General features: G+C 46.1%; 2 protein-coding genes across 3 annotated transcripts in view; both read right to left on the reverse strand.

Moving 5' to 3' along the window:
* LOC138801499 (uncharacterized) overlaps positions 1–13102 on the reverse strand; it is a 49595-nt gene extending 36493 nt beyond the window's left edge. The window contains exon 1 of one of the 2 annotated variants that reach the window (XM_069984402.1): positions 12996–13102. In XM_069984402.1, the coding sequence (XP_069840503.1) occupies positions 12996–13044 (49 nt within the window). In that variant the 5' untranslated portion in view covers positions 13045–13102. The remainder of the gene's footprint in view (positions 1–12995) is intronic. The other variant, XM_069984400.1, reaches the window with a different exon arrangement.
* The window catches only part of LOC138801502 (programmed cell death 1 ligand 1-like), a 144809-nt gene that overhangs the window by 83839 nt on the left and 45827 nt on the right, over positions 1–15143 (reverse strand). The window lies entirely within an intron of this gene.

A 15143-nucleotide genomic window follows, 5' to 3' on the forward strand; every position in this document is an offset into this window, starting at 1 on the left:
TTGATGCATGCTGCTCTTAAATAAATAAGCAAATTCATTTGGTGAGTGCCGCGCTCTTCTATCTACTTGCTGCTGGTGTGCACCACCGCACCTCTGGAGTGCCGCCCATTCTATGGGACCATAATACATGCAGAATATGGATGCTTTATGGCATGTACTGTAGATGGGCCAAAACACGTCAGTGGCGCTCAGCTTGATTTCTCTGACAGTTTCTTCTATATTACACCTTGGCTAAAATGAATGAAGCTTTAATATAGCGTCTAAACACAACCACCGCCTGTAATATGTTATTACTAATAAAGCAGACTTTATTTGACCTCAGTTCACAGAAGATTATTATACTTTGTCCAGCATAAATTGTTGCTGTAGTAGCATGTGATACCTTGTAAACTGATCGGACATTAGGGAGCAAAGTCCCAGTGCAGGCATTTTTATTGTAGATCAGGAGTGCAGGGGCGAGGTAGGTGGGGTTGGGGTTATTGTATAATAAGTTGTAGTCATATATTTTGCTTGATGAGGGTACTTTGACTTTTTAACACTTTTACTGTTAAGAGCCCCAACCAATGGCTGAATTGCATTGTACAGACCAAGAAGGTTAAAGACTCCAAGATACACAGAGCAAAGTTTTTCAGCTTCGGTGAAGCTGTGACACAATATATGTAAAGACTATAGCGGCACTACCGCTGTGTATCAAGGTGCAGGTTTAAATATCAGAACAATACAGCCAAAGCAGATGAACGGTAGTGCCAACTCCAAAAAACAGCGCTGGATCCAATGTCAACAGGTGATCTAGAAAGAAAAAGTTACACTCACCAGAGTTGTCTCCATAACCTTTTATTGCTTCATAAAACCAAGACAGTGCGGACATGGTGTGGGCAAACGCTGATGAGGGGCTAATACCCCGAAACAGCTGTCTGTGGATAGATGCCTGGCTCTGATAAACCCTTGTCATGTTGCAACACTCTAAACAGAGTTAGACTTTGACGCAAAAGGGGCCACCCTGGTATTTCCCCATCTTTGTCCCAATGCTCGTAACTGAGTGGGACTGAAGGGGCTATGTATCAGGATGGTTTGGTGATCATCCCATTTGACAACAGGTTTTACTTCCCTGGAGGGATATCTGGCTATTCCCGTGTTTTGAGACTCGGAACTGAGGCTCCACGGACCCTTTTTTTGCATATTCAAATTTTATAGGGGGCAATGTATCAATGGAGACTTTGTTGGATTTTTTTTCTGTTGATCTCCCTGTGGCCCAGTTTAAGAAGAGAAGGGAGTGGATGATGTTCTGCTTCAGTATGTCACAGTACATGTTGGCATTCATGGTTCCCTCAATGTTTTGTAGTTCTCCACATCCGGCAGCACTTGACATGACACTCCTACCACCAGGGCCGGCCTTTGGGGTGTGCGACCTGTGCGGTTGCACAGGGCGCATCATTCCTGGCCAGCTGGGGGGGGGGGCGCTCTGGCAGACAGCTGCACATCTAACTGCTCTGGCAGACGTTCTGTCTGTCTGCCTGAGCGCTCCCCTAGCTGGCCGCCTGCCCTCCTTGCATAGGGGTTGGTTTGGGGCGCTCCAGAAGATCGACGGGCTAGGAACCTGGCAAAGTAATGTTCCGGGTAGATCCTGGTAAGTTCCGCCCCCACCGACAAGCCCCGCCCCTGTCACCCTCCGGGGGTGGGATACTGACTCTTTCCTTGCCACATAGCCTGCAGTGTGCTCAGGTCCCATCACTCAGTGTGGTGACCTGTGACCTCTGCCCAGCCATGTGCGTCCTCCCTCCTCCTCCTCAGCAATGCGTGCAGCCTCCAGGATCCTGTGCCCCTGCTGTAAGTCTGATGCTTCTCTCTCCTCTGTCTCTCTACCTCTTTATCCTCCCTCCTATCTACTCTATCTATCTATCTATCTATCTATCTCCTATCTGTCTATCTATCTATCTCCTATCTGTCTATCTATCTATCTATCTATCTATCTATATATCTCCTATCTATCTATCTATCTATCTATCTATCTATCTATCTATCTATCTATCAAAAAGGATCGCCCACAGCACTCCAGGTAAGTAGAAAAATCAAGTGTTTTTTATTCCATAGTGATGCAGCACAGCATACAAGTCAAAGTGCGACGTTTCAACGACCTTCCGTCGTCTTTTTCAAGCGTGACCCACAGAAAACAACAGACCTCTTTATACATGTGTGGTAATTAGTGCAAAGACATGATTGGTGCATAGACATTTCATTAATCAGACTTTGACAAGCAAACACATTGTGTATACATTTTTGTGTATATACAAAAGTGAAAAAATAGTGAATAAAAAAGATCAAGCTCGAGCCGGACGGCGGATTACATGATCACAAGAAATAAACATAAATATATAAATTTATCACACTGTGATCCGGCTCACCACTCTAGCTGTCTGGATTCATGAACCTCAGGCAAACAGACGCAGGTGCACCTTAATGCATTGCTTGGTCAGTGCATCTACTGCTTGTAGTGGTGTTTCATTGAGCGCTGTTCACATACTGGTGTGGTCTCCGGTACTAGGAACAGATCCATTGAGAGATCGCATCACCCCAGGTCTGAACTTTCTGGCCCGGTACCGCTTTCTCCCATGTCCTTTCTCGGATTCCAAAATATGTTGTAAAATGTCACCAGTTATTCTGTGGTCCCATATGTGTGTCTGGTAGCGTATGTTCCGATACTTAGGGAGCCCTTGTGTGGACATCGCATCACCCCGAGGTATTCGGTATCGCGTCATCCTGGGTTCCTACGGCCACTCCAGGCCTTTTTCTCAGACTAACGCTCCAAAAAAAACACACTGGGTAAATCGCTCTATGTGAACACGTAGGATAAAAAATGTATAGAAAAGATGTTGCCTGGGTTCCATTCAGTTATCCTCGCAGGTGGTGAGTCTTCACACCGTGTTATTGATATAATCTAAAACCAGAAAAGAATTGTTAAATAATATAGTGAATCAAGATCCATTATTTACAATATTTACTATGGGGTTTAACAGTAAGATATAGCAGTATAGAGGAATTACATCTTATCACCTCATTTGGTGTTTTGTTGTTTTATATTCAACATTCAAGCCATGTATACCTAATGGATCTTGATTCACTATATTATTTAACAATTCTTTTCTGGTTTTAGATTATATCAATAACACGGTGTGAAGACTCACCACCTGCGAGGATAACTGATTGGAACCCAGGCAACATCTTTTCTATACATTTTTTATCCTACGTGTTCACATAGAGCGATTTACCCAGTGTGGTTTTTTTGGAGCGTTAGTCTGAGTAAAAGGCCTGGAGTGGCCATAGGAACCCAGGATGACGCGATACCGAATACCTCGGGGTGATGCGATGTCCACACAAGGGCTCCCTAAGTATCGGAACATACGCTACCAGACACACATATGGGACCACAGAATAACTGGTGACATTTTACAACATATTTTGGAATCCGAGAAAGGACATGGGAGAAAGCGGTACCGGGCCAGAAAGTTCAGACCTGGGGTGATGCGATCTCTCAATGGATCTGTTCCTAGTACCGGAGACCACACCAGTATGTGAACAGCGCTCAATGAAACACCACTACAAGCAGTAGATGCACTGACCAAGCAATGCATTAAGGTGCACCTGCGTCTGTTTGCCTGAGGTTCATGAATCCAGACAGCTAGAGTGGTGAGCCGGATCACAGTGTGATAAATTTATATATTTATGTTTATTTTTTGTGATCATGTAATCCGCCGTCCGGCTCGAGCTTGATCTTTTTTATTCACTATTTTTTCACTTTTGTATATACACAAAAATGTATACACAATGTGTTTGCTTGTCAAAGTCTGATTAATGAAATGTCTATGCACCAATCATGTCTTTGCACTAATTACCACACATGTATAAAGAGGTCTGTTGTTTTCTGTGAGTCACGCTTGAAAAAGACGACGGAAGGTCGTTGAAACGTCGCACTTTGACTTGTATGCTGTGCTGCATCACTATGGAATAAAAAACACTTGATTTTTCTACTTACCTGGAGTGCTGTGGGCGATCCTTTTTGATATATTGTGGAGGTCTTGGTCAAGACTACCTGCGGGCACCCTCCTATAACAAGTTGTGCTGCTCTTACTAAATTCATACCATATCTATCTATCTATCTATCTATCTATCTATCTATCTCCTATCTATCTATCTATCTATCTATCTATCTATCTATCTATCTCCTATCTATCTATCTATCTATCTATCTATCTATCTATCTCCTATCTATCTCCTATCTATCTATCTATCTATCTATCTACCTATCTATCTATCTCCTATCTATCTCCTATCTATCTATCTATCTATCTATCTATCTATCTATCTATCTATCTTCTATCTATCTATCTATCTATCTATCTATCTATCTATCTATCCATCTCCTATCTATCTATCTATCTATCTATCTATCTATCTATCTATCTCCTATCTACCTATCTATCTATCTATCTATCTATCTATCTATCTATCTATCTCCTATCTATCTATCTATCTATCTCCTATCTATCTATCTATCTATCTATCTATCTATCTATCTATCTCCTATCTATCTATCTATCTATCTATCTATCTATCTATCTATCTATCTCCTATCTATCTATCTATCTATCTATCTATCTATCTCCTATCTATCTATCTATCTATCTATCTCCTATCTATCTATCTATCTATCTATCTATCTATCTCCTATCTATCTCCTATCTATCTATCTCCTATCTATCTATCTCCTATCTATCTATCTATCTATCTATCTATCTCCTATCTATCTATCTATCTATCTATCTATCTATCTATCTATCTCCTATCTTCTATCTATCTATCTATCTATCTTTCTATCTATCTATCTATCTATCTATCTTCTATCTATCTATCTATCTATCTATCTATTTATCTATCTATCTCCTATCTATCTATCTATCTATCTATCTATCTTCTATCTATCTATCTATCTATCTATCTATCTATCTATCTATCTATCTATCATCTCCTATCTATCTATCTATCTATCTATCTATCTATCTATCTATCTATCTATCAAATTCAAATTCAAAAAAGCTTTATTGGCAGGTCCAAAATAAACATTTAGCATTGCCAAAGCAACAGAGTATAATAGATGGAGTGTGGGGGAGAGGGGGGGGGTCATGTGGGGAGCAGGGTGGATATGGGTTAAGGGGCAGGATTGGGGTATAATAGGGCGTATAACAGTCCATGGTATCTTATAATCCTCTCAGCCGGTGGCAGGTGGAGACATACTGGGCCGCTACTTCCATGGTGGTCTCCTCTTCCCCCAGCAGAATGTGGAGTTTCCTCTCCTCATCTATGGAGGTGAAGTCCGGAATGATGGTGGAGAGTCTCTGGAAGTAGGTGACCCTGGTGGATGATGGTGGAGAGTCTCTGGAAGTAGGTGACCCTGGTGGATGAGTATTTGCTGCAGTGTAGCAAGAAGTGGGCCTCATCCTCCAGGTCTCCCTGCTCGCAGTGCCGGCACAGTCGGCTCTCCCGCGGCTTGTATGTTTGTCTGTGCCGCCCCGTCTCTATCTCCAGGCTGTGGGCGCTCAGTCTATAGAGGCTTAGGGTCTGCCTGTGTTTGGGGTGGTACAGCCTCTCCAGGTATGGCGCCATGGTGTAGTCTCTCTGCAGTGACTGGTAGATGGTGAGTTTCTGGGAGTTACTTATTTCTCTCCTCCATTCCTCTGTATATTGCCCCTGGTATGTCTCTATCACCCCCTTTATTTGGGCTTTTGTCAGGGCATGTTGTGGGGTTTGGCTGGACTGGTGGTGGATGCCCTGTTGGGGGGCACATTGGGCTCCATGGCTCAGGGAGGCTTTGTGGTGATAGGAGTCTGGGTTGCTTCTCTGTAAGTGCGCCCAGAATGAAAGCGCCCTCTTCTGTACCTGGAACCATAGTGGGAACCTGCCCATCTCTGCCCGACACGCCATGTTGGAGGTGCTGCGATGGACCTGGAGGAGGTACTTGCAGAACTCCAGATGAAAGGTTTCTGTTGGGCTTGGATCCCATTTTGACTGGTCTGGGTAAGTGGCCGGACCCCAAACCTCACTGCCATAAAGCAGGATTGGGGCAATGACACCATCAAAGATTTTTAGCCAGACCCTCACTGTTGGTTTGAGGTGGTACAGTTGCTTTCGTATGGCATAGAAGGTTCTGCTGGCTTTTCCTTTGAGGACCTCTATTGCAGACTTGAAGCTCCCTGATTGGTTAAGCTCCAGGCCCAGGTATGTGTAGCTGCTGGTGTTCTCCAGTACTGACCCCTTTAGTGTGAAGGAGGAGGAGATGGAGGCTTTTTTCTGACCCTTCCTCTGGAACACCATGACTTTGGTCTTCTTAGAGTTGATGGGTAGCGCCCATGAATTGCTGAATTTCTCCAGGACTGACAGGCTTTCTTGGAGGCCACTCTCTGTGGGGGACAGCAGCAGGAGGTCATCAGCGTACAGTAGGAACTTCACCTCACGGTCATGCAGAAAGAGGCCGGGGGCTGAGGAGTCCTCCAGAGCTGCAGCCAGTTCGTTGATGTAGATGTTGAAGAGCGTTGGGCTCAGGCTGCAGCCTTGTCTGACTCCTCGGCCCTGCTGGAAACAAGCTGTCCTCTTGCCGTTCACCTTCACGCTGCATTGGTTCCCAGTGTATGAGCTCTTGATGACATCATACGTCCTCCCTCCAATTCCACTCTGCAGGAGTTTCAGGAATAGGCCCGGGTGCCACACGGAGTCAAACGCCTTCCTAAAGTCCACAAAACAGGAGAAGATCTTGCCCCGTTTGGTGTTGTGGACGTGGGTCTTGATGAGGCTGTGCAGGGTGTAGATGTGGTCGGTGGTGCGGTGGTTCGGCATGAAACCGGCTTGACTTTTACTGAGGACCTCATGCTGTGTGAGGAAGGTGAGGACTCTTCTGTTGATGATGCCGCTGAATAGCTTTCCCAGAGTGCTGCTCACACAGATCCCACGGTAGTTCGCTGGGTCATATTTGTCCCCACTTTTATGGATGGGGGTTATGAGGCCTCGGTTCCAGTCTTGTGGGAAGTGTCCGGAGCTCAGGACAAGGGTGAACAGTTTGGACAGTGCAGCGTGGATGTCTGGCGGGCTGTATTTCAGCATCTCGGGGGGGATGCCATCAGCACCACTGGCCTTTCTGCATCTGACTAGAGTGATGTTCTCCTGTATTTCCTGTGTGGTGATCGGCCGGTCCAGGGGGGTCTGGAAGTACTTGATTGCCTCTTCCATGTGCCTCAGTTTTGTGATTATTTCTTTCTGTTCCTGGGTTTGCTCTTCTTCAGGGATGTTTTTGTAGAGGTCCCTAAAGTAGTTGAGCCAGATGGTGCCATTTTGGATATGGAGAGAGTTTTTCTTGGGCTTTGTGCCGATATGATGCCAGGTCTCCCAGAATGAGTTGTCCTGGAGGGAGTCCTCCAGCCGGTGGATCTTGTGGGAGAGGTAGCTCTGTTTTTTCTCTCTGAGGGTGCGCTTGTATTTCCTCTGTAGGGTGTCATAGGCTTCCCTCGCGGTCTTGTCATTGGGGTCTCTGTGCTTTTTGTTTGAGGCTGTCCTTAGGGAGTGACGTAGGGCCTTGCATTCCTTGTCAAACCATTTCTGGGAGTCTTTATTAGAGGGTCTCTTGACGCTGGTTTGTTCAAGGTCTGCTAGTTCTGCCATTGTGTACAGGATCTTGTTAAAGTCCTTCATGTGCCAGAGTGACACCTTGTTGGCTTGGCTGATAGGGAGTGCTGTGAAAGTTTTTGAGCATCCCTTTGATTTCCACTCGATCGGTCGCGTTCCTGTATTTAGTGGCAGATTGTCTGCGCCACTTGAAGGATGGTGGCAGGTTGTAGAGACCCGTCTGGCAGGGCTGTGTGGATGCTCTCTTGGTGGATCTCATGTACAGCAGGATCTGGTTATGGTCTGAGAGGTGTGTGTCCGGGGTGACTATGAAGGCGTTGATGTTTTGGGGGTCTGCGTCTGTGATGGCATAGTCCACCACACTGTTGCCCACGTGGGAGTTTACCGTGAATCGCCCTAAACAGTCGCCCCTGATACGCCCGTTCATGATGTACAGTCCCAGGCTCCGGCACAGGTTCAGCAGTTTTTTCCCACTCTTGTTAACAGTCCTGTCATAGCTGTTCCGTACTGTCTGTGTGGAGTCTGAGTAGTAGTCACCTCCTAGGATATATGTGTTGCCATCGGAGGTGACATAGTCCTTTTCCACACCTGTCCTGGCGTTGAGGTCTCCGCAGATCAGCACCCGGCCCTGGCACTGGAATTGGGCAGCCTCATTTTGTAGGACCTCATAGATGTCTGGATTGTGGTAGGGGGACTCAGCTGGGGGGACGTATATTGCACACAGGTACATGTCATACTGTGAAGCGAGGATGGAGCTGCTTATTTTAATCCAGATGTGGTTGTTCCCCCGTTTGACTGCTGTCATGTGATCTTTCAGCTCCTCCTTGAACCAGATCACTATGCCCCCTGAGCGCCGGCCCTGTTTGGTACTTTTGTTTTTCTGGGCAGGGACAGAGAATTCCTTATAGCCCATGGGTGCCAGGGACTCATCCTCTGCCCGGGTCCATGTCTCCAAGAGGATTTGTATGTCAACAGTTTTTAGTTTTTCTTTGAAGTCTGGATCACTGGTTTTGGATCCAAAGGCTGAGGAAGTTAATCCTTGGATATTCCAGCTACTGATGATGAGGGACGTCATTGTCAGTCGCTATACCTTGTAATGAGTTAGTTTTTTCATCGGACGTGGCAGCTTGTGTTAGAGGGGTCACATTAGTTTCTTACATAGTGTGCTGAGCAGGTTCCTTATCTCTGCCATGCTGCTGCCCTCTGTTGTAGAGTGCTGCCATTGTGGGACCGCTGTTTTCCCCCACCTCTGCCATGGCTGTGGACTGGGTCTGGGGTAGTTGCCTTCTGTGTTTCGGCGTCTGTTTCCAGGACTTTGGCTTGGTTGGGGTCTCTGGGGTCTTTCTAGTACTATGTCCTTAAATTCTTTTGCCAGTTTGCTTACTCCTTGTTTGTCCAGGTGTTTGGTGTCATACAGGTGTTGGGATGTGATATCCCGGTGTACGGCCAGTTTAGTGTTGGGTATTGAGGAGATACTGGCGGCCAGCTCTGCGTTAATCTGCTCGGTTACACGGTGGGATACGTCTTGTCTTGGGAGCAGGGAAGACAGGATTATTTGTGACCTGGGGAATCTTTGTTGGGTGGCTTTGGCTAGCTGTGTAAGTCTTTCTGCAGTCTTCTCCTGCTGCAGGTCATTTGTGGCGGTGTGTAGGATGTTTGGGGTCGGTAAAATATGGGTTATTGATCACTTCTGCTGCTTGTGCTATTGTCGAGCAGCGGATTTTTGTGACCAGTTTCCTTGGGAAGAGTCTCTGTGTGTTGAGGTACTTCCCGTTGGAGTCTATGAGTAGCACAATGTCTGGGCCTGGTGGTTTATTGATGTCAGGTGTTCTCTGCATCCGGGGGGTTTCTGGGGTGTCAGTCGGGTTGTTCTCCTGTGTTAGGGGGGTTCTTTGAGTTTTGTCACTGTGATTGGGGGTGGGGTCCTTGTGTTTGTCGCTGGTCTCTCTTGACTTCCTTGCGGGGGGTGGATTGTTTATTACGGCATATGTTGGTACATTTCTAGTGGTCTTATCTGCATTTTGTGGTTCTCCCTCCAGGTTTTGGGGCAGATGTAGTCTTTTTAGTTTGGTTATCTCCTCTCTAAACTGCTCATTTTCTTGTCTCAGTGAGTTAAGGGACGCCTGGATATCGTGCATGGCCGCACTGTGCTCACACTGCAGCCTGGCTATCTCTTCCTTCATCTGCTCGCTGGTATTTATGGGGCTTTGGTCTTTCTGTAAATCTTCCCTGAATTTATGAAAGTCTCTTTCTAGTACTGAGAGGCATTCTGTCAGTGTCTGTAGAGATGGGTGTGAGGTAATTGGTTCTGAGGTGTGAGGTGGGGGGAGAGCTGGGGCATTGGGGTGTGAGGTACTTGGGCCTGGTTCCGAGTTGTGAGGTGGGGTGAGAGCTGGGGCATTGCTGCTCTTCTTGGTGGGATTATTTATGGTTGTCACTGGCTTTACTTGTTGCTTTATGTGGGGGAAGGCAACCTGGAATTTTTCTAATTTACTTTCAATTCCTTGTACCATGATGGTTCCATTATTGTAGATGTTAATGGTGAGGGCGGTTTCTCCATCTGTATCTTTTATTCTAATCTGCTTCCCGCTATTAATTCCACCTTTTGTGATGTTCTTGTAGCGGTCACACAGGGCGTCAGACCAGGCACTATGGCGTTCTGTATAGAATAATAAGTTTGTTTTCACCCTCTGATTATCATAGTCCACAAACAGCTGCTCTGGGCTCTGCATTATCTGGGCCTTCTTTATGGCTTTCTTGGCCTCCTTAGACCTGGCTGTCTCCGGGAATGTTATCTCGGACACCTCTGACCCCCTGCTGCCCAGCGCTGCCATTCCACTCTCCTGCATTCCACAATGCTCACAATTGCTTGTAATGTTATTTGCTTGATTATGTTCAAATAATACTTTCTTCGTTTAGCTATGTGTGATGTTATATACAGTCTATTCAGATCTTGCAGTGTGATGGCGGAGGCCCTTACCTTGGGCTGCTGTGTGGCTGGCCTCCTCTCAGGTGTGGCTGGGCTCCTCTCCTCTGCTGTTCCTCTGTATAGTCTCCTGTCCAATCCTGGGCTATTTTCAGGTTTTATCTTTTCTTTGGTTGTTTTGTTGTTTTAGTTTAGAAATCCTTAAAATCTTTTTGTAGTGGGTCTTGTCTTGTGGTCCTATATTCAAGATTTCCTAGAAGTGTCCTCCAAATTGCTCATTACAAGGTATAATCTTATGTTGATTTAGGAGCTCATCTTCAGAGATGCTTCCTCCTCGGTGTCTGGCTACCTATCTATCTATCTATCTATCTATCTATCTCCTATCTATCTATCTATCTATCTATCTATCTATCTATCTATCTCCTATCTATCTATCTATCTATCTATCTATCTATCTATCTATCTATCTATTATCTGTCTGTCTGTCTGTCTGTCTATCTATCTATCTCCTATCTATCTATCTCCTATCTATCTATCTATCTATCTATCTATCTATCTATCTCCTATCTATCTATCTATCTATCTATCTATCTATCTATCTATTATCTATCTGTCTGTCTGTCTGTCTGTCTATCTATCTCCTATCTATCTATCTATCTATCTATCTATCTATCTATCTCCTATCTATCTATCTATCTATCTATCTATCTATCTATCTATCTATCTATCTCCTATCTATCTAACTACTGCCCCCAGCATACCCCAACAGCTAAACAGTGCACAACTACTGCCCCCTGCACGGTAAGCAGTGTAATCGGCAAATAGGCCAAGTCCAAATTTGCTGTTTTTTAATGAAGTCACATCTCAGAGAAAAATTCAAAAAGTGATGAAAAGGTCACATATATAAGGGGGGGGGGGGGGGGGGGGGGGGTTAGGGTTAGGGGGGGGGGGGCTGGTAGATGATTGATAGATAGATACATAGATAGATAGATGGTACTTCTATTGGGGGTCGGGTGGTTTGGGGGGCTGGGGTTTAGGGGTGGAGCTTGTTGTATTGGGATTTAGTATTGGGATTTAGTATATCGTATCTAAATACTACAGCCTCTCGTCTCGTTTGTGGTTTTATTGTAACGGTTGTCTGGAGGGATGGGAGGCTGTAAGATTTAGTCTATGTCACCATTAGGGGGTATCAACAGAGGCTGATCACCGCTGATCACCGCTCCAGGTAGTTTAATCCGTTACATGTCGCAGTCAAATTATGACAGCAGCAATAACATGTTCCGATCGTGCAAGGAGGGTATACTAACCGGTCAGAAGTCCTGCAGCGAGGTCACGGCTTAATGTTGACATATAAAATACACTGCAGTAAAGTGTTAGAGCGGTGTATTGTAACAGTAATCAGAAGGTGACTGGTTAATGAACACTATTGTAAAAGTAAAAAAAAGTGTAAAATAAAACATAATACTACTATATTACTACTATATAGGGCACTGTTGGGGGGGCTGACTACTATATGGGACACTGTTGGGGGGCTGACTACTATATGGGACACTGTTGGGGGGCTGACTACTATATGGGACACTGTTGGGGGGGCTGACTACCATATGGGACACACTACTATATGGGACACACTACTATATGGGACACACCACTATATGGGGCACTACAGAGGGGGTCTGATTACAGAATAAACACTAATATGGGATTACCTACTACATGGGGGAAATAATGGGGTAACCACTGTGTGGAGGCAATTTCATTCTGGGGCAGTATTTAGGGGTACTATTAAGGGAGCTAAAACCAAATAGGCTACAGAAGTTATTATTATTATTATTATTATTATTATTATTATTATTATTTTGGCCACTGTAAATGGGAAGTTTGTATATAGGTTGTTAGGTGTTATAAAAGGGCAAAGCCTATGGTGAACTATAGATATGACATGAGGGGCAAGTTCTGTGGACAGCCCAGAGCCCATGGTAAAGTTCATCCACCACTGGGGTACACATCACTGTTATAAGTTTCGCCCATGGTGCTGGGTGCTTCCTGTCATAGAGAAAACAGCAAACTAGGCCACAACCCAGCCATCACTGTTCTGTGCATCATGGAGGTACATGAGACAGACAGTGCCAGGAATGCCGCGCGCCAATCTCTCAGTGTCAAAAATGCTGGACACACGCTTCAATAAATATTAGGGTTGGCCCGCGACTTTGCCCACTTTCTAACTTTTGTCCCACTGTCTATTTGAGTTTGACACCCCTGGTCTATACAATCTAGACGTAATCTCCCTCCCCGAATTATGATTATAATGTAATAAGCTGAAACAGACAGAGATGGCGCACTCCATTATACCAGTGTATTCCCCTTAGTCGGTGGACGTCCCCTGTAGAATGTTACTGACCTGAGTGACACAGAGCCATGAAGCACAGGAATACACCCATCCCCTCCATTATTTTCCGTCATTCTCTTTACCAGTGATATAGTTTAGGCAGAGAAGACTAATGTTTCTTCATATCACAGGATCCAAAGGTCCCCGGAGAGAGCTTTCACTTTCGATCCTGTCAAACATCTACTTACTCCCTAATACAGTAACTTATACCCTAACCCCATCTGGTGGTCACCTTACCTGGCTGCATTAGTATAGACTTCTATCACTGTATCACTTATGTCAGTATTTAATAGCAAAAGAACACTCCAGAGACACCATTACAGGTCTCATCGTAGTGAGCTAGCCAGACCATGGGTAGCGCCCATGAATTGCTGAATTTCTCCAGGACTGACAGGCTTTCTTGGAGGCCACTCTCTGTGGGGGACAGCAGCAGGAGGTCATCAGCGTACAGTAGGAACTTCACCTCACGGTCATGCAGAAAGAGGCCGGGGGCTGAGGAGTCCTCCAGAGCTGCAGCCAGTTCGTTGATGTAGATGTTGAAGAGCGTTGGGCTCAGGCTGCAGCCTTGTCTGACTCCTCGGCCCTGCTGGAAACAAGCTGTCCTCTTGCCGTTCACCTTCACGCTGCATTGGTTCCCAGTGTATGAGCTCTTGATGACATCATACGTCCTCCCTCCAATTCCACTCTGCAGGAGTTTCAGGAATAGGCCCGGGTGCCACACGGAGTCAAACGCCTTCCTAAAGTCCACAAAACAGGAGAAGATCTTGCCCCGTTTGGTGTTGTGGACGTGGGTCTTGATGAGGCTGTGCAGGGTGTAGATGTGGTCGGTGGTGCGGTGGTTCGGCATGAAACCGGCTTGACTTTTACTGAGGACCTCATGCTGTGTGAGGAAGGTGAGGACTCTTCTGTTGATGATGCCGCTGAATAGCTTTCCCAGAGTGCTGCTCACACAGATCCCACGGTAGTTCGCTGGGTCATATTTGTCCCCACTTTTATGGATGGGGGTTATGAGGCCTCGGTTCCAGTCTTGTGGGAAGTGTCCGGAGCTCAGGACAAGGGTGAACAGTTTGGACAGTGCAGCGTGGATGTCTGGCGGGCTGTATTTCAGCATCTCGGGGGGGATGCCATCAGCACCACTGGCCTTTCTGCATCTGACTAGAGTGATGTTCTCCTGTATTTCCTGTGTGGTGATCGGCCGGTCCAGGGGGGTCTGGAAGTACTTGATTGCCTCTTCCATGTGCCTCAGTTTTGTGATTATTTCTTTCTGTTCCTGGGTTTGCTCTTCTTCAGGGATGTTTTTGTAGAGGTCCCTAAAGTAGTTGAGCCAGATGGTGCCATTTTGGATATGGAGAGAGTTTTTCTTGGGCTTTGTGCCGATATGATGCCAGGTCTCCCAGAATGAGTTGTCCTGGAGGGAGTCCTCCAGCCGGTGGATCTTGTGGGAGAGGTAGCTCTGTTTTTTCTCTCTGAGGGTGCGCTTGTATTTCCTCTGTAGGGTGTCATAGGCTTCCCTCGCGGTCTTGTCATTGGGGTCTCTGTGCTTTTTGTTTGAGGCTGTCCTTAGGGAGTGACGTAGGGCCTTGCATTCCTTGTCAAACCATTTCTGGGAGTCTTTATTAGAGGGTCTCTTGACGCTGGTTTGTTCAAGGTCTGCTAGTTCTGCCATTGTGTACAGGATCTTGTTAAAGTCCTTCATGTGCCAGAGTGACACCTTGTTGGCTTGGCTGATAGGGAGTGCTGTGAAAGTTTTTGAGCATCCCTTTGATTTCCACTCGATCGGTCGCGTTCCTGTATTTAGTGGCAGATTGTCTGCGCCACTTGAAGGATGGTGGCAGGTTGTAGAGACCCGTCTGGCAGGGCTGTGTGGATGCTCTCTTGGTGGATCTCATGTACAGCAGGATCTGGTTATGGTCTGAGAGGTGTGTGTCCGGGGTGACTATGAAGGCGTTGATGTTTTGGGGGTCTGCGTCTGTGATGGCATAGTCCACCACACTGTTGCCCACGTGGGAGTTTACCGTGAATCGCCCTAAACAGTCGCCCCTGATACGCCCGTTCATGATGTACAGTCCCAGGCTCCGGCACAGGTTCAGCAGTTTTTTCCCACTCTTGTTAACAGTCCTGTCATAGCTGTTCCGTACTGTCTGTGTGGGGTCTGAGTAG

This window comes from Dendropsophus ebraccatus, chromosome 9 (genome assembly GCF_027789765.1).
Source record: "Dendropsophus ebraccatus isolate aDenEbr1 chromosome 9, aDenEbr1.pat, whole genome shotgun sequence".
Lineage (NCBI taxonomy): Eukaryota > Metazoa > Chordata > Amphibia > Anura > Hylidae > Dendropsophus > Dendropsophus ebraccatus.